Source organism: Parasteatoda tepidariorum, chromosome 4 (assembly GCF_982258835.1).
Source record: "Parasteatoda tepidariorum strain Cologne lab strain chromosome 4, Ptep-v5.0, whole genome shotgun sequence".
NCBI lineage: Eukaryota > Metazoa > Arthropoda > Arachnida > Araneae > Theridiidae > Parasteatoda > Parasteatoda tepidariorum.
In genome coordinates this window covers 71,344,759-71,367,352 of record NC_141758.1, presented here as the reverse complement: position 1 = coordinate 71,367,352, position 22,594 = coordinate 71,344,759, and the positions used below count along the sequence as shown (strand labels likewise).

General features: G+C 27.1%; 2 protein-coding genes across 2 annotated transcripts; one reads left to right on the top strand and one right to left on the bottom strand.

Moving 5' to 3' along the window:
* Positions 1 to 460: 460 nt before the first annotated feature.
* Positions 461 to 11,286, top strand: lost (methenyltetrahydrofolate synthase domain-containing protein lost). The gene is made up of 5 exons (XM_016068950.4): positions 461 to 696; positions 3,547 to 3,660; positions 4,782 to 4,895; positions 7,811 to 7,901; positions 10,909 to 11,286. The coding sequence occupies exons 1-5, from the start codon at positions 583 to 585 to the stop codon at positions 11,223 to 11,225; spliced, it is 750 nt and encodes a 249-aa protein (XP_015924436.3). The 5' UTR covers positions 461 to 582; the 3' UTR covers positions 11,226 to 11,286.
* Positions 11,287 to 15,997: 4,711 nt separating this feature from the next.
* Positions 15,998 to 21,302, bottom strand: LOC107452470 (uncharacterized). The gene is made up of 2 exons (XM_016068949.4): positions 20,521 to 21,302; positions 15,998 to 17,056 (listed from the first exon to the last, which is right to left on the bottom strand). Exons 1-2 carry the CDS (start codon positions 21,172 to 21,174, stop codon positions 16,232 to 16,234), a joined length of 1,479 nt encoding a protein of 492 aa, XP_015924435.1. The 5' UTR covers positions 21,175 to 21,302; the 3' UTR covers positions 15,998 to 16,231.
* Between the last annotated feature and the right edge of the window lie 1,292 nt (positions 21,303 to 22,594).

Sequence of the window (22,594 nt, the reverse complement as noted above, 5' to 3'; positions counted from 1 at the left end):
ATAGCTTTGGTAAACAATGAAAAAAAAAACTTCACATTTTGGAGCACTACTTCCATCATATAAAACAACAATAGTGATAATTAAGTTCTTAGAAAAAGCTTTCCACTATATGCATTGAATTTTATTAGATTAATAACAGTCAAATAATAAATTAGAAGTGATATTATTTGAAGAAAGATAAAAATAATTTTCACGCAGGAAACCCGCTGTCAAAAATGTTTGTTTGTTAATTAAGATTTTTGCTGTTCATTTTTGCCCTTCTAAAACGTTATGCGTCATTTTTATTAAAAATTTTAGTTTCTAATTAAAGGAAAAACAATGACTATATTACTACGAATTAAAAGCTATATATAAAGCTAAATTATATTATAAAGCTAAATTTTGGTATTTACCTATTACAAAACTAAATTAAAAGTTTTAATTGGCATATTTTTAAGGATGCAGAAACAAACAATCGAAAACGTTGCATGAATGGTTGACAGGACAGTTTAAAGGCAGTCTTATTTTTATTAAAGATTATCATATTTTTTAGCTATTAAGTCTAATTGATATTTCATTCCTAGTGATAAATCCAATAATAACATGCAATGTGATGTTACAAAAGATTCGGTTAGGCAGCGAATATGGTCTTACTTGGAAGAAAATAATATAGCTCGTTTTCCTAGACCAGTTTTCAATCGAATTCCAAACTTCAAAGTTAGTAAAATGTGAGAATTCCTAATTTTTTCCTTACAAATTTTTGAATTTATCTAGAAATAAGTAAATTGGCTCGAAACTTCCCATTTGTTAATCGAGGTAATGCTACCAAAAAAGCATCCTAACTAAATTTTAAATTTATTTTCCTGTGTCCGAATATGTTTGATTAAAGGACAGGTGTTTCCGTATCATGATCTGTCACACCAACTACAATCACCAAGTTGTCAAATACATTTTAAACTTGATGTTTTTTTTTTTAAAAAAAGAAGGGAAAAAAATCATGCAGATGTTTGCCTGGGAGTGGTGGCTATACCTTTGGAGTTGATCCATTTTTATGATATTTTTTTAGTTTCTCGTGGGACGCTGCCCTGAAATTGCCAAAATTTGGCGATTATTCTGCCACAAATCATGATGCAGAAATACCCCAAAAGATAGAGGTTTGATTTGGTTGCAAAATTTTTTTCACATGTTTATTTTCTATAAAAAAAAATTTTAAATAGTTTCAATATTATTATTTAGATGTATTTATGTAGAACCCATTTTTTTGCAAAATTTAAGTATAAACTTAATGTTTGCATCAATCATTAAATTATTAACATTAGATATGTGTTTTTATTTTATTTAAAACTTGGTTCTATATCGTTTTTATCTTCATTTTATGAAATAATTTAAATTTGAAAAAAGTGTTTCAAAATTTTTATTATTTGAATACATATAAGATCAATTTTTTACAAAATTTATTTGCAAACTGTCACCAAAGTGCCAACAAACAACATTAAAATTTTACAAAATCTATCAAACAAATGTTGCAAATTTTAGCATGGAGTAAGCATATTGTGATATCCATCTTATTAAATATTTATCATTGAAGCACTTGTAAATAAAATTATTATAATTAACAACTGTCCAAAAATTACCCTTGGGATGGGATAATTATTGACCACTCGCATTTAATATAAATAGATACTTTTTAAATTTATCATAGAACTGCAATCAAAATTTATCTGACAGTAATTTTCTGCAGGTGTAGGTTGTAAATTTCATGATACTTCAGGTTTAAAATATAAATTTATTCAGCATGAAAAATATACTTCATTGAACAAATCTTTGGTCATTTTATTTGCATTATCTATGGCTTCCATATCTATTGTGAATAGATTTACAGCTTTAAATTAATAAGTCCATACAAAATATAATTAACATTAAAAATTGTCTATATTCTATCTTGTTTTGGCTTGCTTAGATTTTCCTCTCCTCTTTCCAGGAACTTTACTTTCTCTTACTTAGGTGGCTTTTTCAAGATGAAAGGTTTTATTATAATATACTATGTAATATTCTTTATTGCATTTTTTGTATTTTCTGTTAATATTATGACATTTTGCAAAAGAATTGGTTACTATTATGGCAATAAATTATTTTGCTTTGATGATCAATCATAGCTGTTGTATACATATCTTCATAGCATCCACCTGCACAACTAAATTACTCTGGCAGTTCACCTGGGCTTTGATTTATGTTTTTTTTTGTTTTATTATCTTGTTTTTTTTCTTATGTTTCTCTTTCACATTTTGCAACTAGTTTCAAAAAGTCATTATTTCTAATTCTAGCTGTGTTTATATTAATCTTTCTATGAATTTCGGAGCTTACTCCTGCTAGGTCTAGATGATGTAAGAAATTTTATATCATCTGCTAGACATCGCAATATAACATGTTCGAAAATTATTTCTTTTGAATCAAAACTACACAATCAGAAATCTTAAATCAGTCAAAAATAAATAAATCTAAAATGAAGAATGAAAGAATATGTTAATTCTATTGGTGCAATGCATGTGGTTGATATTAATATAAATATGACAATTACTAGTGATATAAATATGTAGGGATAGTTTAATTATGATATATAAAGAGATAATTTAATGATGAAAACAACATTAACGAGGAATTACCCCAGGGACCAAGATTTACCGGTAGACGCATGAAGTATTTGGTGCACTCCTGTAAATAATTTTAAATAGTGTAAAAAATACCAAAACTGTTTTTTAATATCGAAAATTGTTTATAATTCAACCAAAAAGAAAGAAAATGAAACTCGTCAAATATCAATTCTCTTAAATCTCACATTCTATATTCTTTCACAACGATTTCTTAACAAAAAGGCAGACTCAAAGCCATATGGAACATAAACAAATTAATTATGCATCAAATTTGCCTGGTACACAAAGCAGAAATATATCATGATTACAATGAAATACACAAACAAGTAATAAATCTAAGTTACCTAAGTAAAAGACATAGACAAGAAAGAATTCCATTTCAACAACTATGATGTACGATACAGCACTGTATTTAATTAACTTCTTGTTAATTAACATTCTAACTTGTGTGGAGAAACTTAGCTCAACTTTAAAACGCCATTTTGCTTATAAATGATTAACTGGTGTCAGAGGTACCATATGTGGGTATCTCTGATCTTCTTCTTGAAGTGCAATTATCCATGGCAAATGGACCGCCAACCACCATATTGTATTTTGTCTTCAACAACCATCATTCCATGTGGGAATAAGGATTCTTTGCAGTTGAGACTAGCTGAATAAAACCAATTTAATTTCTTGCCAAAATACAATTTCCACAGGCAAATTCACCAATGTCATCTTGTATTTAGTGTTAATTCATACTTAAATAAACCTATATTTCTTAAAGTATTTTTTTTTATGTAATATTCCTTATAAGAACAGATTTAAAAATTCATATAATTAAAATTTTAAAAAAGCAAGATTAAAATTTAGTCTTCATATGTGTTAGGCATGTTATTAATTTTTAATAGAAGAAGTTATTTATTCTTTCTTCTAGGGGGCAGAAGAAGCATGCAACAAAGTGAAGCAGCTGAAAGAATATCAACAAGCTCATGTTGTAAAAGTAAATCCTGACACTCCTCAGAAACATATACGATTCTTAACTTTAACTGTAAGTAATTTTATAGTGATGTATGTAAAATTTTACTTTCAGCACTTGTTATAGAGCTTTCACACAAATTCTTATCGTGATTTCATGCTTTTAGTTATGTCATTATAACTTGTTTTTTGTGAAATTCAACTAAGCATATTAAACAATTTTAACATCATAAATTGGCAACTCTGATATCCATTGCACAGTAACACTCAATTATATTCTACACAACCATATTCAGGATCATAGTAAACCTAAAATTATTTGTATATGTAATTTTGGAAATTCATGTATTCCATCAGTTTCTTAATAATCATGTTCATATAACTGTTTAGAGCCAACATATTTAACTTTTGAGCAGAATTTTAATTAAGGCAAACCTTAGTAAAATGGGCATCTTGGGTACAGGGAAATATGTTTGCTTAAGAGAAGTGTTCGTTTAGGAGAAGGACGTAAAATTTCAGAAATCTATTGCTGAAAATTGATTTAACTAAATTAATATGAAAGTTAAATAAATACAAAGTTAGAAATAAGGAATTACAATAATATTTTTTTTTAAATTAATAAAATCACAATGATTGATATTCTATGATAACTGTAAGAAAGTATGATTGCAAAATTAAAAAATAAAAACACATGCTTCTATTGATATAGGTGCACAATAAATTTTCCTTTCATAATTGTAAAAAAAATTTTAAGTGAAAAATTATAAGATTTTTATATTTTGCATAAATATTATGATTCAGGGGTGGATAATAAATCCAAATTTTGCTGGGTATTGTAAATGGCCAGGTAACAACAAAAAAATTTAGCCTATGCCCAAAATTGTTCAGATAAAAGATTTAATTTTCTTAGGGTACCTAGACTCCTCAAAATTTTAGGACCAGGCACATCTCTAGTTCATAATGTATTTTCTGACTCATACGTTTTTTTTTTTTTTTTTATGTAAAAGGTTCAATTTATTTAAGGTTTTATCATTTTATAACCTTTCTAAGTGATTAAATATGAGCATGGTTCAATAAACAAGTGGAACTAAAAAAGAAAATTAATGTTCTATAAAAATAACTTTCACATTGGAAACATCCTTTTAACCTCCTTACTTAATGTATGCACATTTAAAAAAACAAATTTTCTTTTAGGATAACAAAACTTTGTTGGTTCCGACCCCTCGTTTAAGAAATGGACTTCTGAATAAAATCAATCCACCACCTAATGCATCTAAACAAATATTGCAAGTTTGTTCAACATCAGAGGTAATCAATCAAAAAAACTACCATGTTGTTTCACGTTTATATTTGATTATTATAACTTAATTTTATTTGTTGTCTTCAAATTTTTATAACTTTTCACCCATATGAAAGAATGCTTCCTTATAAATTTTCATCTTCTTTTGCAATTTATTTTTAAGATTTTAAAAAACATAGTATAAAAAAATTAATTCCTTATTTATCAAAAAATAATTTTTTACAGATCAGTTAATTTTTCTTTATCATTTATATGAATCATTTTATCTCTTTGATGCAGACTTTTTATTAAATATATTTTTCATACTTTTTTTCGTTTATTTCTTGCATTAATTTAGATCAAAATAAGAGAAAATGTTATATTTAACATTTTAATAATTTGTGATTACAAAATATAGCATGAAACACAGGTGTCTTTTTCTGCGTTTAAAGTAAAACCCTCCAAACACAGTTCTTTTTCAAATATGCACTTATATGTTGTTATTTAGATCTAAGAGAAACAGTTATTCATCATTAAATTTCTTCAATTTAAAAAATTTATTATTGATACATTTTCAAGTGTGAATGAAAACAAAATTTCAAACTACTTTTTTGGGAGCTTTTATATTTTAGTATAAATGTAATTTTCCGATAATCTAACAGATTCTTTTTAGTAACTATTAAACTGTTTTTTATAATTTAAAAGTACCAAAATATATCTTTACTTGTAATTAGATTGTCATAAGAATAAAAAAATTAGAAAAGAGACAACAGTGTCCCCATCTGCATCAAAGGGTTAAAATATTAAAGTTGATTATCGCTATCCATTTACTTAAACATTTTTACTTTATCACAAAATGGCTTATATTTGCATGTTTTTTAAAGTTTTGTTGGTTATTAATGAAAATCTTATTTATAGACTTTGTAGTAGCAAAATGAACGTCTTATGAAAATTATTATAATTCTAACATTTGTTATATTTATTTTTAAGTGTGCATTTTTTTTTATTTCAAAATAAAAAGAATATTTTGAACCATGGCAAATCATGAGGTAAAAATTAATAATAATTGATTTTTCCAAAATATTGTTCAACTTTTAATTGTGTCTCTTGTCAGGTACGAATTTTATTTACTTTAAATATGTAGTTAATTTGACTGAAAAAAATAGGAACAAAACAAAAATTTTTTGTTCTTGATAGTGCCTAATTTACTAATTTCTTGATAGTTTACTAAATTTTAGTATCTTCCTATTTATATAATTATTAAATGGTTTATAATTCTTTTATAAATTTTTTAATGAACAATTATTTTTGTAAGGAATTCATCTAGAACTGTAATATCATTCAATTTTAAGCATCATCTTATTAATTGAAAAATCTAGTTAATTTCTATTTTTACAAACTGTAAAAATAATGTTTTTTTATATATGGCTTATGATATTGCTACATCACACTTGCACTGAATCGTTTTAATCTTAACTGCTTTAACTCAATTTTGTTGTTTATTATTCATGTTTATAATTTCTTAAACAAATGAGTATGGTTATTTTAGTTTTGGTTCTCTTAACAGCTGTGGCATTTCCACCTTTAAATTGATCTATTTTTTTAATATGAACTTTTTGTTTAACTGTAACCCATAAAGGGTTACCTCTCGCCCACATGCTTTCTTAGCATCACTTGTTAAATATATATTTTACCTGTAAAGGTTATTTTTTCAGCTAAGATTTCTTGACTGTATTTCTAGCATCGGTCTTCCACTGTGTATACATATTTATTTGAATATTTTTGGAAAAACCTTCTAGTAAATTTAAAATATAAGGTAGAAATCAATTAATACTTTCATTCTTTTCTGAATTAAAATTTTTTTTAAAAACTTAGACACACAGTCTCGAAATGCTTTTTTCTCTAGGCGATCTTTTTCCTCTAGGCGATCTCATTTCTTCACCATAGGAGCATGTGTAGGGTTTATATTAACGTTCAGATGCTTTCATTTCTCACCCAATTTGGCTACAAGAGGATATGTTTGCTCTGCAAAAATTTCCTCCCAATGGCCATTTTTTTAAATTTATTATCTTTTTTTTTTTTTTTTTTTTTTTTTTTGAAAATTTTTCTGATCACCTCTTTATACCCGATGACATCTGATTCTTAAGAAAGTAATAAAATAAAATGATGTTGAACTCTAGTACATTGTCATCCCTTGTGAAAGTAAAATAGCACTGACCTATTAGACCCGTAGTTAATCCATCTGGAAGGAAGGATTATGGTAACGCATTATCCTCCATTTTTTAAGAACTCTTCATTTGAATAAGATTCATCTTTAAAGAGCTATAAAATTTCCTAACAACGTACATCAAATGTTTCTTTAAATTAATCTGATCATCATCCGATATAATTTATAATATTTATATTTTATTTCAATAACCACATCACATAGCTTATATTATCTGTTCGCTTTAGTATTATTTGATTAATTCTGATAACTCTGCGATGCCACTACATTCTGAGTATAAGTATTATACTCTGAATGTTATCTTGTATTTGTTAAAACTACATTTTAATCATTTTTAGATTTATTGACAGCATATATTATATTAAAACTGCAGTAATCAATACCAAACATCAGTAGTCTATCAGAAATATAAAATGTACTAAGATAGTAAAGTAAGTGGTATAAGAAAATTCTATTTTCTTATTTTTAAGTCTTCATAAAACTTTTTTTTAAGGAAAGAAACTGACCTTTTAACATCAACGTTTTTGTCTATTTTATATGTCATTTCTAGCATCAATTAAAATATTTTGTTTGTTGATTTTAAGTGCAATTTTTCCTTTGATTACCTATTTCATTTTTTGCATTCTGTTTGAATTTCTATTCTGAAAAAAGTTTTTACTGCAAATTGTTGTAATTACATATTTTATTATTCATTAACTTTTTTTTATTTTATTTTAGGGAGTAAGAAATTACAGCTCCAGAATCGGCCTGAATAGTAAAATCAAAATTGATATTGTAATATTAGGTTCAGTAGCAGTCTCACCTTGTGGTAACTATACTTTCTGTTTAAAAATGACATCTACCTTTACACCTATTTAATACTTTCCTATTGGTATTAACCTATAATGTACCAATGATGATCAGGGTTGGCTTTTTGCAGGCAGAAACTGGTTTTTGCCATGCCAGTGGCAGAAACTGGTTATAACCGGCCAAAACTGGCAGAAACTAAAAATATGAATTGCTTAATGACATTTTGTTTAAGTAAACTGAAAAATGTAACTCCATATAACTGTAACAAACTTTTTAATTCATTATTTGTAAATATACCGTAAACCGGGGCGAGTCTACCCATTTTTTCAGTTTGTCAACTTTCAAGTGGTCAAACTTTTGTAAATATTAAAGAAATAAGGCTTTTAATAGGTGTTTTGGAATCGCTATTTATCCCTCTTTAAAGCTGTGAAATCGATTTTAGAAAATATTAACAGTTACGCTGTTACTGTATATTTTTACAGAACTGCTGACAAATCTCTCGTAAGGGGCGAGTCTACCCATTCCACTAAAATGAATTTTAACATTGTAAATAATCAAATTTTACTATTAAATTGTTATTTTAGTTACTATATAGGATATTTATGAAGTAAAATTCACAACTTTATTATATATTCCATTTTTTTATTCATAAAATAACACAAATTGAGTATTTGATCGATTATCACATTTTGATCACAGTTTTGTTTTTATAATCATTAACATTATAAAATAAAAAATTTTTCTGATTATTGTTGATAAAAATAAATTAAAATTAATATAAATTTACAATTAAATAATTAATAAATAATAATAATTAAAGATTATTAACAAAATCGAAATTCAAACATTGGGAATCATGAAAAATCCTTTTCCCATTCTTTTGGGAGGTAATAATAATTTATAAATAATAATTTATTTAACTTGCATTAAATAAAAAAAGTTAATTTTTTAATATAAAAATTGAAAAAATAGGTAAAATAAACATATTTTATATTTACATTTATATTTAACCTATAAATTTTCTTATTAATGATAAATTTATCAATGCAGAATTAAAATAATATACTCAAATTCGCTTAAAATAACTTAATTTTATTATAAACAAAGTTCTAAATTATATTATTATGCTTTATTAAAACTAAATACGAATGGGTAGACTCGCCCCGCGAATTCTGACTTTTTGTTTACAACAGCAAAACTTATTCTTTTTGTTTTTTTTTTTTCATATAAAATTAATGTAATCTTAGTCTTAGATAAGTTTATCATTTAACCAAAGTGAAAATAGTAATAATAATAATATACTTACGGAGCACCAACTAAAAGTTTGCTGATTTTCAATACAAATCTCTCAAAAGACGTTTGAACAGGTCTGTTAAAAAGACACCAAATAAATAAAAACGGATCAAACTACTACAGCGCCATCTTCCATAGAGTCTGAACTAAGTCCTCCGTCGGTAAAAAAAATTTTATTTGCAATTTAAAATAGTGAAAATTAAATAAAACTAAAATGGGTAGACTCGCCCCGGTTTACGGTATATTATTTTGTTTATATTAATTATAAAGAGTGCAGTATATCAAATATTTATGTAAGACAAATCGGGCCCATTTCCTGAAACTTATTTTTCCTATCAAATTTCGACAGCTAACCCAGCTGCTACATGGTGGTCCAGTTTTAAAAAATATGCAATAGATGAAAGTTTCACAAATCTTGCTTGTTCCTTGATGGCAATGCCTGCTAGTTCTGCTGGACTTGAGAGAATCTTCTCAAATTTCTCGTTCGTGCATAGGCAAATTGAGAAATTGTTTAGGTTTAGAAACTGCATCAAAACTTGTCTTTTGTTATAGATTACTGCAGAGTGCAAACAATGTAATATTTGATTTTGAATGGTGATAATTTTGTAAATAAATTGTACTTTGTTTAACATTTAATTGTTTTTTCTATGAATTATCCATTGTATGTCAATCTCAGTACTTACTTTTATGTGATTTTCTGCCACAAATGTGGCAGAAAAAGGTGTCTGCCTTGCCGGTTTTAACCGGTTTCTACCAGTGGCTTTAGCCACTTTGGCAGAAATTTGCCAACCTTGATGATGATTGATTAGTAAAGATTTAAATGTTAATTTTTATTTTTTAAAAACTAGTGACATACAATGGATGACAATAGTGACAATATACTACAATATCAATTTTAAATTATTTATTTAACATCCCCATTTTTTCCACTTAATGAATAAAAACACTCCTTATCATATGTCACTAAAAATTCAGATTATGAACCTGTATAAATATTGGTTTTATTTCATTTTGATAGTTTAAAAATTAACTATGTCCTTATTATTTTACATTCTGCTGTTAAGTTTTTACTAAAACTTAGCTGCAAAACCAAACAAAAAAAAAAGGTTTTATACATACCCGTATAAAACACAATCATTAGCGTTTTTAAAAAGTGCTTAAAGATGCTTATTTTTTATTTACCTTTTTTAAAAGCCCTTAAAGATGCTTTTTTTTATTCAGGGTTTGTAAAAAGTGCTTAATTTTCTATCTTTTAAAAAGAGTTGTTTTTCTCTGCAATATTTTATCAGAAACTAGTTATTTTATCATGATTAAGAAACTAGTTATTTTATCATGATTAAACGATAGAAAAATAATAATTTTGATTACTGCACAGATCCTAATTATTATTTTTTTTTTTTTGGAAAGTGATTAAAAATATTTTTTGAGTGCTTAAAATGTGATTTTTTTTTTTTTTTGGAAAAATCTGGCTACGCACCCTGTAATATATTTCGCTACTTTTTCTTCAATGTGTCGCAACTGTATATTTTTATATTTATAAGTTTAAAACTGATAAGGAAAAAAAAACATATTGTTTAATTATGTGCAGTCTATATTAAATAAGAAATGGCATAGATTTGATGATAAATCTTATAGATTTGGTTACTTACAACAAATTTAATAGTTCTTTGAATAAATGACTTGCAAAATAAATTAAAGCTATTGTCTCAATGTTTTTTGTTTTGTTTTTTAAGGTAGACGAATTGGTAAAGGGGAAGGATTTGCTGACATGGAATTTGCTATGATGGCTACAATGGGAGCTGTTAACTCAGAAACAGTTGTTATTTCAACAGTTCATGACTGTCAAGTATTGGATTTGCCTGATCATCTATTTGGACTTCATGATGTTCCGGTTGATATTATTGTGACCCCAACCAGAATCATACGTTGTGAACCACGCTTGCCTAAACCTAGTTGCATAATCTGGTCATTATTAAGTGAAGAAAAGATGAGTCAAATACCTATTTTAGGAACTCTGAAAGAAATAGAAGCTAAAAATCCTAAGATGTAAAGTATTATTATGTTTGTTAAGTTTTGATATTTTTTAAATAAAATTAATTATATTTTTAAAATATGCCTACTAATTTTATATTACTATTTAAATTATAATTAAAATAATTTTCTGCTATACTTTTCTCCCTTATACTGGTGAAAAATAAGCACCAAGATATTAACCGATCCAATGTTGCACCCTCTAGAAAATTAATTGACAAGTTTTCCCTCTTCCAACGAAGTTATTTTGATTACAAATAGCAAAAATTTCTGGATATTGCGCTTTTGCACCAAATTATAACTATACGCTAACCATTCTCAACTCTATGTTAGTTAAGCAAAGGGAAGGATTTAATTTGTCAAGACAGAAATAACTTTGCATATAATAAAATAAAAAAAGTTAATGACAGTATCCAAAAGATAACCTCAAATTTAATTAAATAAAAAATATTTTAAGTTGGTCTTTATATGAAAAAAATAAATGTCTGCATTAATTGTAATATTACTAAAAATGAATAGTTTAAAATTTATAAGGGTGCAACAAAAAATTAGGTGGTATTAAAAATTTTAGAATATTGTACTTTTCTGCTATTATAAGAAGCTTTTGGTAGACAGTACTAAAACTAACATTTAAATCTGAATTATATGATTCAATAAGTTTAAGAAGCTGCTTGCAAATAATACAATTATTTTCTTTGAAAAAAAATGCTGTAAATTAAAATTGTTTCAGAAAATAACTTCAAAATTATTATAAAGCAATTATTGCCTTTTATTTATTAGCTTACAGAAACTGAGTGGTCTAACTAAATTGTTATAAAAAAAGAAACTAAAACTGTTTAATGAATGATATATTGCAGTACTGACTTTTTGAGAAAAAATTTGCATACAAAAATATTAACTGTTAAATGCTAATTTTTTTTATGAGGGATGCTCCAAAATCAAATTTTATAATTTTTTCATGATGACTACGATTCTTTACTATACATCTACTTACTATCTATCTTTACAACGAATTGATTACATACAATGGCATGATGAAATACAGACTTAGTGTTATTCTTTCTCCTAGTGGTCACTACAATTAATGCATTTTCTGTGCCAGGTAATCAATTTCAAAAAGTTAACTTAATAGAAAATATGTGCCTAATGGTTTAAAGATATTTTTCCTAATGTACTTTGCAAAAAAGCAGTCCAAAAGTATAGTTGGTTAGTAAAACGTTGATTACATTAAAGAACTGGGTCCTATTAGTCAACTTAACAACCAATGTGTGTAGATAGTAAAACCTACTTTAAATCTGTTGTGATAGAAAACTCTTTTGTTAGTGTGGAAGTTTGGAGAGAGAGTTTGTCCACATTGTTTGACTGGGGTTAAAATCAATTGCATCCCTACCATAGTGGCTAAAATATAGAACCCTAATAAACAGTTTGATGGCTCGGCCATATCTGGAGAGGCTCTGAAGATAGCCCTGCAAAAATTGCCACCTTCAAGAACCCTCAGGGGTCCCGCTCTAGAGGTAGACCACCTACTCGATGGCTCAACGACACCGAAAACGACCTCAAAGTCCTAAAACTAAGAACTGGAGGGGAGTTGCCATGGACAGAGGGAGCTGGAGAAGGCGTGCTGTTGAGGCAGCCAAGGCCTGCAAAGGGCTGTTGCGCTCCTGAAGAAGAATAAACAGTTTGGTATTTGGCCATGTCCCAGGTTAAGTAGTCTGTGTACTTCAGAAATGACTGTTTAACAATACTTCAACAAAAAAGGGGATACAAAGGGCATGATCATTGTTGTAATATTGGGGTGAGCCTATCTCTTAAATCCAAGGAGAGGACATGAATGTAGGTCTCACATTATTGCATAATGACACACTGTTGTATTGTTTTAGCAATGAGGCATTAGTATCAAGGTTGGCAAGTTTTTGACACATGACGGTTTATATTGTCATGTCAAAAACCCATAGTTTTGATAAAACTGTATTTTAATTTGAGTTTAACTGCTTATGATTTAAAATTAATTCATTTTAGGGCAATAAAATTAGAAAAAAAGTTGTTAAAAGATATTTAAGAACAGATTTTTGCGTTTTCCCAACATGATTATATCAAATCATACTATTTGAAGTAAAATATTAGGATACTAAACAAAATTTTCAACATTTCCAAACATCATTTTGTTTGGCATATTACATTACTGAAGAATGTCAAGTCATTCCTGACTTAGAGTTTGTTAGTAGTTACAAGTTTTGAAAGTTTTGTTTAGCTTATTTCTAATATTTAAGAAATGCCAAATTTTAAATTCTTCTTTTTAGTTTTTGAATTTATTAATAGTTCCAAGTTTGTTTATTTCAAACAATTAAGAAGTGCAAAATTTTGAATCTTTGCAAATCAAGTTATAATGATAAAAGTTAAGTATCACTATTTTCAATAAGTATATTACAATATTTCTGTATGAATGTATATCCTTCTATAAGAATTAAATACATGTATATAGTTGCAAAATCAATAGCAATCATTTACAACATTCTATAAAGGCAATTAAGTGAAAATAATATATTGTCCGCTATTTGCCATAAATTAAAGAAAACAGTAGGTTTTTTTACGGTTTTTACCACTGTCGTGTTAAAAACCAGTTTTTGACGGCAAAAACTCAACCCTGATTAGTATGCTTTATTAAGAACCCTGAAATGAGAAAATCAATCAATAATCACCTGAACAACAGACTTTATTCTTAGACTTTTATTTTTTGTTTGAAATAAAGATAGCACTACTAAACATCTATTCTAAATCAATATAGAGATTCGAAAATTACGAAGAACATCTTGACCTGACAAAAATTACCTTCAAAATAATGAGAGAGAAAAAACTTCCATGTTTCATTAAATAAATTCTAATTTAAAGAATTATCATTTTTCCTGAAAATCATAGATTTGTTATAACATTTAAACTAAATGATGATACATAAAGTACAAAATTAGTCAAAAGAATAAAAATATTTCTAAAAAATAGTTTATATTATCACAATTGTATCCAGCATATTATACTATATATATAGATATATATATAGTATGTATAGTAGTACTATGGTAGACACAATTTTTAAACCCAAATGCTTTATTAGAATGAATTATGTCTAGCTCTTGGCTTGGGTTTTAACATTCACCTAAATTTATTAAGATATTTATCTAAATTGAAAATGTTAGAGCACTAAAAATCAATTAAAAAACATTCGCTAATTTTATTTTTTTTTAAAAGCAAGAAACAAAATTCACAAATTCTGAAATATTAAACAAAAAACAATATTTTTTTTAAACAACCTTACTTTTTTACAAAATTTATATGTAACAAAAATAATAGTCTAAAAACTAAATGTAACAAAAATAATTAAATGGTCACTTTTACATATCACACTTTGAGCATTGACACTGGTGTTTCAGAAATCTCTACAAGATTCATTACCTTTCTTGACAGCAAATATATATAAAAAAAGTTTTAGGAGATAGGGTTATTAGTTTTATTTTTTTTTAAAAGCAAGAAACAAAATGCACAAATTCTAAAACATTAAACAAAAAACAATATTTTTTTTAACAACCTTACTTTTTTACAAAATTTATATTTAATAGTCTTAAAAACTAAATGTAACAAAAATAATTAAATGGTCATCTTTAACATAACAATTGTCACTTTTACATATCACACTTTTACATATCACAATTGTCACTTTTACATATCACACTTTGAACATTGACACAGGTGTTTTAGAAATCTGTACAAGATTCATTATCTTTCTTGACAGCAAATATATAAAAAAAAGTTTTAGGAGATGGGGATATCATAATAGCTAACTTGTTTGAAAATCTAACCATCATAGCAGAACAATTATGCTTAATATAAATTTATTATATATATTATTACATATATTATTCTTTATATAAATTTACAATAATTTTCTTCCTTATTAGAACAAATCTTCTTTTACAAAATATTCAAATTAAAAATCTGTACTGCTACTAGGATAAGATACTCAGAAATTATGAAACCACACAATTACAACATCCAATTTCATTCTCTACTGAAGCCTTATTTGCATTATCAGATAATTAACAACTAATCAAAATATTATGTTGCCTTTAAGCAGGGGTCTGTTTAGAAGAAATTTGGGTCCATTAACGGACCCTTCACAAAATATCTTTTCATGAAAACGGACCCTTCACAAAATATTTTAACTTAAAAACGGACCCTTCACAAAATATTTTAACTTAAAAACGGACCCTTCACAAAATGATTTTTCTTTTATTTGGACCCTTCACAAATTTGTTTATCTTCATTATTATTTTGTTAATCGAATAAACCCTTTCCGGGGCAGAAAACAAGAAAGATGGATGTAAACGAATCAGTTTTGTCTTCGGCAGACGATTCTTCCATTATTCGTCCGAAATTAATATTCTGCGTTCAGCAGTATAGGCTAAATACCAAATATTTGTATGTTGCATCTCTAATTTAGAAGCAGCAATTGTTGTTTATTTTTTAAAATTTAATTTTTTTAATTATAATTTTACAGTGTTGAGCATAATCTTGTATGTCTTTACAATTTAAAAAATCCTTGAATTTTTTTTTTTTTTTTTTTGCAATAACGGACCCTATTTGCACAAATTCATAAAAGCGGACCCTGGTTGAATGAATGTGAGTAATTTTTTCACAATTTCACGAAAAACGGACCTTTCACAAAATGTCTGGACAGACCCCTGCTTTAAGCAAGTAAAAATTATTGATTTCCAAAATTTTGTTGCATTGCTTGAACTGTTTTCTTTTTTGAAATGTTGTAGAGGAGGCTTAAATTTTTAGTTTTAGAATTTGAAATTAGAGAATGTGTTACATTAATTTCCTTCATTTAGTTGACTTCGATTCGGAAAATATGTCTATGGAGTATCATTTAAAAAAAGAGGTTTAAAATTTTAGCTTCTGTAATACTTCTTATTTAAATAAAAATATTCAGAATAGCTACACTTTGTTTAAAAGTTACTTGAACCAGACAAATCATGAAATTACGCAACAATTACAACAAATCTCACTCCCTTCTCCATAATTGCTTGGATTGTCAGATGAATTGTAATTATTCGAACTATGACGTGGTTGCTGTTGTACAGGAAACTGAGACGATTGATATGTACCATTTTGCTGGTTTGGATTCTGAATCCTCTGTGGATTGTTGAGGGATAAATTTGAATTTTTTCTTATAGTACTACCACTTGATGATGTATTACCTTGTAATGCTCTTTGAATGGGAGGTAGAGATGGTTGATTTCCAACATTTTGTTGCCTAGCTTTTTGAATTGTCTTCTTTGGTTGAGTGTTGTTTAAATTCTTAGTTACAGAGCTACTGCTAGGTAGTATATGATCTTGATACTGTCTTTGAATAGGAATGTATAATTGATTTGCATCATTTTGTTGGCTTTGTTTTGGAAGATATGTCTGATGTGGAATACCATAGGGAAGGTTTAAATTGTTAGTTTCAGTAACATAAATATTTGTATTTATAATATTATATTGATTAAAAGTATTGGTAACATTTTTTATTTGTACACTTGATGGATTTCTTTGAGTTGTAGCAGGCAAGACAGTGGATCTATTATAATTTGGTTTCATCCACATATGAACTGTGACTTTAGTCTCTAAGCAAGGCGTGTAACCAAATTTACGAACATTGAAGCTCTTGTTAACATAATGTTCATGAATGAGAGGTCCAAATACTGTTACCATTCCACTTTCTTTGGCACCTTGAAGTGCAAGTCTGTAAAAGCCTCCTGCATCATTATCAATGAATAATACTAATGCTCCTGGTTTGAGTGATCTAAAGATTTTCTGTAAAAATAAAGATACATATAACATTTAGATTCCACTTATTATAAAAAAAAGGTTTTGATATTATATCTTAATTTTAATATACAATCATTTAAAAGGTTTCTTAGATAAATGAAATAGGATTATACATAAGATTCAGGGTGAGTAGCCAGATTTTTCAACCAAAAATTAACACCTTTTAACTACTTTTTTAAGCACTCAAAAAATATTTTTAATCACTTTCCAAAAAAAAAAAAAAAAAAAAATCATATCTAGGATCTGTGCTGTAAAAAAAGTTATTTTTTTCTATTGTTTAAAGTTCTTAATTTATAAACATAAAGTCAATAAAATTCAAAAACATTTTCATGAACTTTACATAATCATGATAAAATAATTAGTTTCTGTTAAATATTGTAGAGAAAATTGTGTAAATCGTGCATTTTTTGTAATTTAGAACAATCGGCACAACAAAGAAAAAGATCTCTTTTTAAAAATAGAAAATTAAGCACTTTTTATAATCCCTGAATAAAAAAAGCACCTTTAAGGGCTCTTAAAAAACATAAATCAAAAATTAGCACTTTTTAAGAAAGATACGCACCCTGAGATTAGTTTAAGATATGAGATTATATATAAGATTAGTTTATATATTTAAGTGGAATTGTATGATGGTAAACTGGTAATGTCTCACTCTAAAAAAAACATGTGTACTGTTTATAAATATACAAAGTTATTTGAATTACTCATAATTGAGACTTATAGAATAAAGGCACGTGTGCTAGGCCTTTTTTTTAATGTTAAATGTTTTGCAGAAAATTTTCAAAGTTTTATGAAAATCTAAAGAAAAAAAAAAGGAAGAATTCTGTTCCATTTTTGAAGAAACCATTTCATTCTATTTTCGTAATTGTTAATATATTTCTTAATTCCTTTTTGTAATAATATTTTATTTTGCAATTGGCATTGAACAGTCGACCCGATTCTGAGTTCACAACTATCATTGTCCAACTTCGTGGCCTTGTAATTTATCCAACCCGGAAGACAAGGGAACATCTTTATCGAGTATCAGGGCACATAAGCCTTTTAGGAGGACATTTTGATGGAACAAACCAGCATTTACTATACATAGAGAGAAAAAATCACAAAACCTCCCACATTTAGCCCTATGACAAGGGGATTCTAACCCATGATCCATCTACCACTCAGGATAATCCACGTCACCACAGTGGTTGGTGCGAACCAGGAGCAGAACTGTATCAACCAGCTGCTTTTAAGATTTTGGCCTGGATAACATTTTCGAAAAGTGTACCTACACTTTATCCTCCAAGCCACAGCAGTTCAGAATAGTGATTTTTATTTATTTATTTTTTTATATAACCGGCATTGAATAGCAGACCTAATTCTGAGTCTACGTCTATCAATGTTGAACTCTGTAGCCTTGTAATTTTGAACCCAATCCAAACAAGGGAACTCCTAGATCAAGCATTGGGATTAACAAGCCTTCTTGGATTACTTTTTGATTTACTCTTGGATTACTTTTACTAACACACATATGCATTTCATGGAGAGAAAAACCTCCCATGGTTAGCCGGACTGCAGTAGGATTCTAACCCATGATACATCTAACAGTGAAGATATGTCTGCACTGTGGTCAGATTTCACACTAACCAGCCACCACTAGGATTCGATCACCTGAGCCACTGTGGCTTAGAATAGTGTTGTTTTAATATATAGTGTTTTTGTCCTATGTATAAATATTATGTTCTGAAATTTGACAATCACATGACAAGGCTTTTGGTTTTATATAGGCTTGTAATTTCCATTGCAATGATGGCCAAAATTATATAAATGTGTTAAAGGCTAATTCTATTCCTTCACAGGAAAAATGGTAACCAGAGGGAAAATATTAAAAACCTGGCAAATACTATAAACCCATGTTTATTTCTTGGCAACTAGTAGGTTATTTATAACTGATATTAAGATATATCATTTCTATGTTACAGCTATAAATATGACCTAGTAACCAACCACACTAACCAGCCACCAGAGGGAAAATATTAAAAACCTGGCAAATACTATAAACCCATGTTTATTTCTTGGCAACTAGTAGGTTATTTATAACTGATATTAAGATATATCATTTCTATGTTACAGCTATAAATATGACCTAGTAACCAACCGTTTGGAGAGCAAAATGATGTAAGCTATCTCATGCAATTAAATTGCAAAATGGAAGAAAATTTTATGCAATTAAAAACTCAGGAAATTAATAAATGTACCAGATTCACAATAATCATAATTTTTATATTAAAATCATTTATATTATTGCATCATAATACATTAATTATATCATACCTTTATTGCAACTGTGTATGTTAAATATAACAGTATCTTTGAAAATGTATGCTCAAGTTGTTAGCAAAAATTGATACTGTTAGTTTTCAAAAGTTTTACTTTGAAATTAAGTATTAGAATTTGTATTTATTTTTTTATAAATGAGTTTCATAATATCATCAATACATACATCCACACTAAATTAAGAAGTTGCAAACTTAATAATTTGTAACAGAATGATAAATTAAACACAAATATTTAAATTAGTAAATATGTAATAGTTTTGTCATTTTTTTTAAAGAAAGTTACATTAGAAAAATACTTTTTCACCTTGTATATGTACTTTTAATATTAAATATTTCCAGAATTATTTGTTCTAAATATAAAATTTTTTTTGAGGATTTTGAAAATCTCAACTATAAAAATGATCATTAAATGGTATAAATTAGAAAAAAAGAGTTTATTATTGAAAGAGTTTATTTTAAAATCATATATAAAAACTAACAACACAAACATATTTAGGAACAAATATCTAAAACATTAAATAAATAATAAACACAGCAAAATGTTTTAGAACATTAGTTCTTAAAATGATCATGTATACCTGAAATGTTTAAGTTTTTGTTCACAGTACTGTTTTCAATGAATAAAAAATGGTAGCAACAATAGTTTTTCTTTCCAAAACAATTAAAAGCATAGGAAAAATTATTTTTTTAAGGATCATAATTTTTCTAATTATTACATGTTATTGCTATTTTAATAAAATTCGTTCTTTATTAATAATTTTATAATTAATTGGTTATAATTTATTAGTATTCATTACTATATAAAATAAGTTTCATTAATGTTTTTTTTTGTATTTTAGTGTATATAGATATTATTTCAATAATACATCTTTAGTTTTATCCTTTTAGTATATCACATCTGCTTTGGTCACCATACCATGTTTAATAAGTTTTCTACATAGTAATACTTTTTATTCATTTAAATATTATTTATTAATAAAAGACTATCTTTTTCCTTTCTTAATACTATAAAAAAAGCATCTGATGCTCTTTTTATGAACATATATATCTTTTTAGTTTAATATTAGCTTTGATTGAAAGCATCAAATTAATATTTGCAATTATAATATTAAAATAGATATATATAATTACCTTAAGCATTTCAGCAGTATCTTTACAGGCAGCTGCTGAAACAAATTTCACCATAGTGACCAAGTTTGCCCCTTGAATAGCCTTATTTACATCATTGTTCATTTTTCCTAATAAATTATGCCCTATGTAATTCCAACTGAAATATTGAGGCTGAACAAATTCACTTATTAATCCATAACTCCCACAACGTAATTCTTTAATTATAGCAGCGAATGTATATCTCCAATCTCCCATACAATCTACAATAGTTGCTGAAAATTGGAAAAATCCTAATTCAGCAGATAAAACAGAAGTCACTCCTAGAACATCACTCCCTGGTCCCCCGCCTAAACTACAAACTTCCAAACGTCCTGTATCAGCTATAATTTCTTGTAATATAAATCTCACTTCTTGCATCGATTTGTTCAACATATCACTCACAAGGGCGGTATGTAATGGAGCATATTTATGCAAATAAGCACATCTATGGGCAGGGTCGTTATAATTGGCGACATCCAGAAATTCGGAAGATAAACTTGAAGGATTAGGTTTGTAAACTTCTTTCATATTTTGTATTCCAGTCCGAATATCGGCGTGGTTAAGCTGGTGTTGTCGAATATCTTCATAAAGAACGTTATTAAATAATCGTCTTATAGTGTCATTATTGAATTCCATCGTAAACTTATTTTTTTTTAAAATTCAAATGCTTTAAAAGACTATCTACTCAGCATATCTTCCTATCTATTCGATCCTCCGAAACAGAAACTGACAATGACAAAAAGAAACTGAGAATGATAATGAAAAGGAACAAAATTATGCACAACCTTTGAGTTTGGCGTAGTCTATTGTTTTTGGCGTTATTTAGAAGAGATTTGGCGTCGAAAGAAAGTATTTAAAACTTATTTTATGGTTTTATCGAACATCTTTTTCACCCACTTTAATTTTACTACTATTTACAGTGTTTAAATTATGGTTAGTTGATAAAATGTGCGTTATTAACCGAAATGAAATATTTGTTTTTAAATAATTTTACTGTTTAATTCAATTCGCGTTTTCTTTAATAGAAGGAAAAGTGTGTTCTAAAGTGCGTTCTCTTTGTTAGAACAAAAAAAGTGTTCTAAAAGGGAAGAAAAATCATTGAACGAAAAGAAGTTCCCTTATTTATTAAAGAAAATCAATTCCTGTTCGAAATAAATAATTTTAAAAAAAAAATGTAATATTTTTTAATTTGAATAGTTGTTAGATATTTTTTTTTTTTTTTTGCGTTAAATAATAGTAAATCGTTATAAAAATTATTTTTGTATGAAATTTTAGAAAAATCGGTTTTATTATTGTGTACAAAATTTATTTCATATCAAAAAATATTATCAAAAATACGCAAAAATCAACATTAAACAGCTCAAACATTCGGTTAAAAGTTTGAATCTGTAAAAATAGATAAATAAAAATATGTTTATGCAGCGTTCGATGTTACTTACCCGCCGCATTTACTTACCAGATCATCTATTACTTACCTATTATTTACTTACCCCATCGATCTGAAGCTGGGTGAGCACCCTGGGGTTAGAATTAGGTTATTTTATATAAACTATGAACTTATATTTTAAACATTTCTTTAATAAGAAATAATAATTCCGAAAATTTGCGATTTTGAGAATTAGCCATTTTATAATATGTGTAGAGAAAAAAGGAAATTAATGCAAAGATTTATTTATTTTTATCAAAAATTCCCCTTCTTGTTTGTAGTGCAAAATCAAGTAACACATGAGAATGTTTTTTTTTTTTTTCATATTACGACATGACGAAGAACACTCCTATTAGTTTGAGTTTACGAATTATGAAACAAACCAAAAAAAGACTTGAATAGAGTACGCGAGTATAATTTCTTTTGATTTTATGTGCATAATAGCTAAAAAAACAATGAAATGAGGTAATTAATAAAAAATATAACCAATTCCATAGACGGTCCGAGAACAAAAATTTTAATATTTTACGCATTTGATCTCGTTATAAAAACTAAAAAGCTTTTATAATATTGTGGGTGACATCACAGTTGCTTAAAAAAATATTGGTTGGGTTAAATCCAGACCTTTCA

Excerpts from the sequence above, each read along its gene's own strand:
- lost (XM_016068950.4), top strand. The coding sequence starts at position 583 with ATGCAATGTGATGTTACAAAAGATTCGGTTAGGCAGCGAATATGGTCT. Across the intron at positions 697-3,546 it reads ATCGAATTCCAAACTTCAAA|GGGGCAGAAGAAGCATGCAA; the intron begins GTTAGTAAAATG and ends TCTTTCTTCTAG. Across the intron at positions 4,896-7,810 it reads AAGTTTGTTCAACATCAGAG|GGAGTAAGAAATTACAGCTC; the intron begins GTAATCAATCAA and ends ATTTTATTTTAG.
- LOC107452470 (XM_016068949.4), bottom strand. The coding sequence starts at position 21,174 with ATGGAATTCAATAATGACACTATAAGACGATTATTTAATAACGTTCTT. Across the intron at positions 17,057-20,520 it reads ATACTGCTGAAATGCTTAAG|AAAATCTTTAGATCACTCAA; the intron begins GTAATTATATAT and ends TTATTTTTACAG.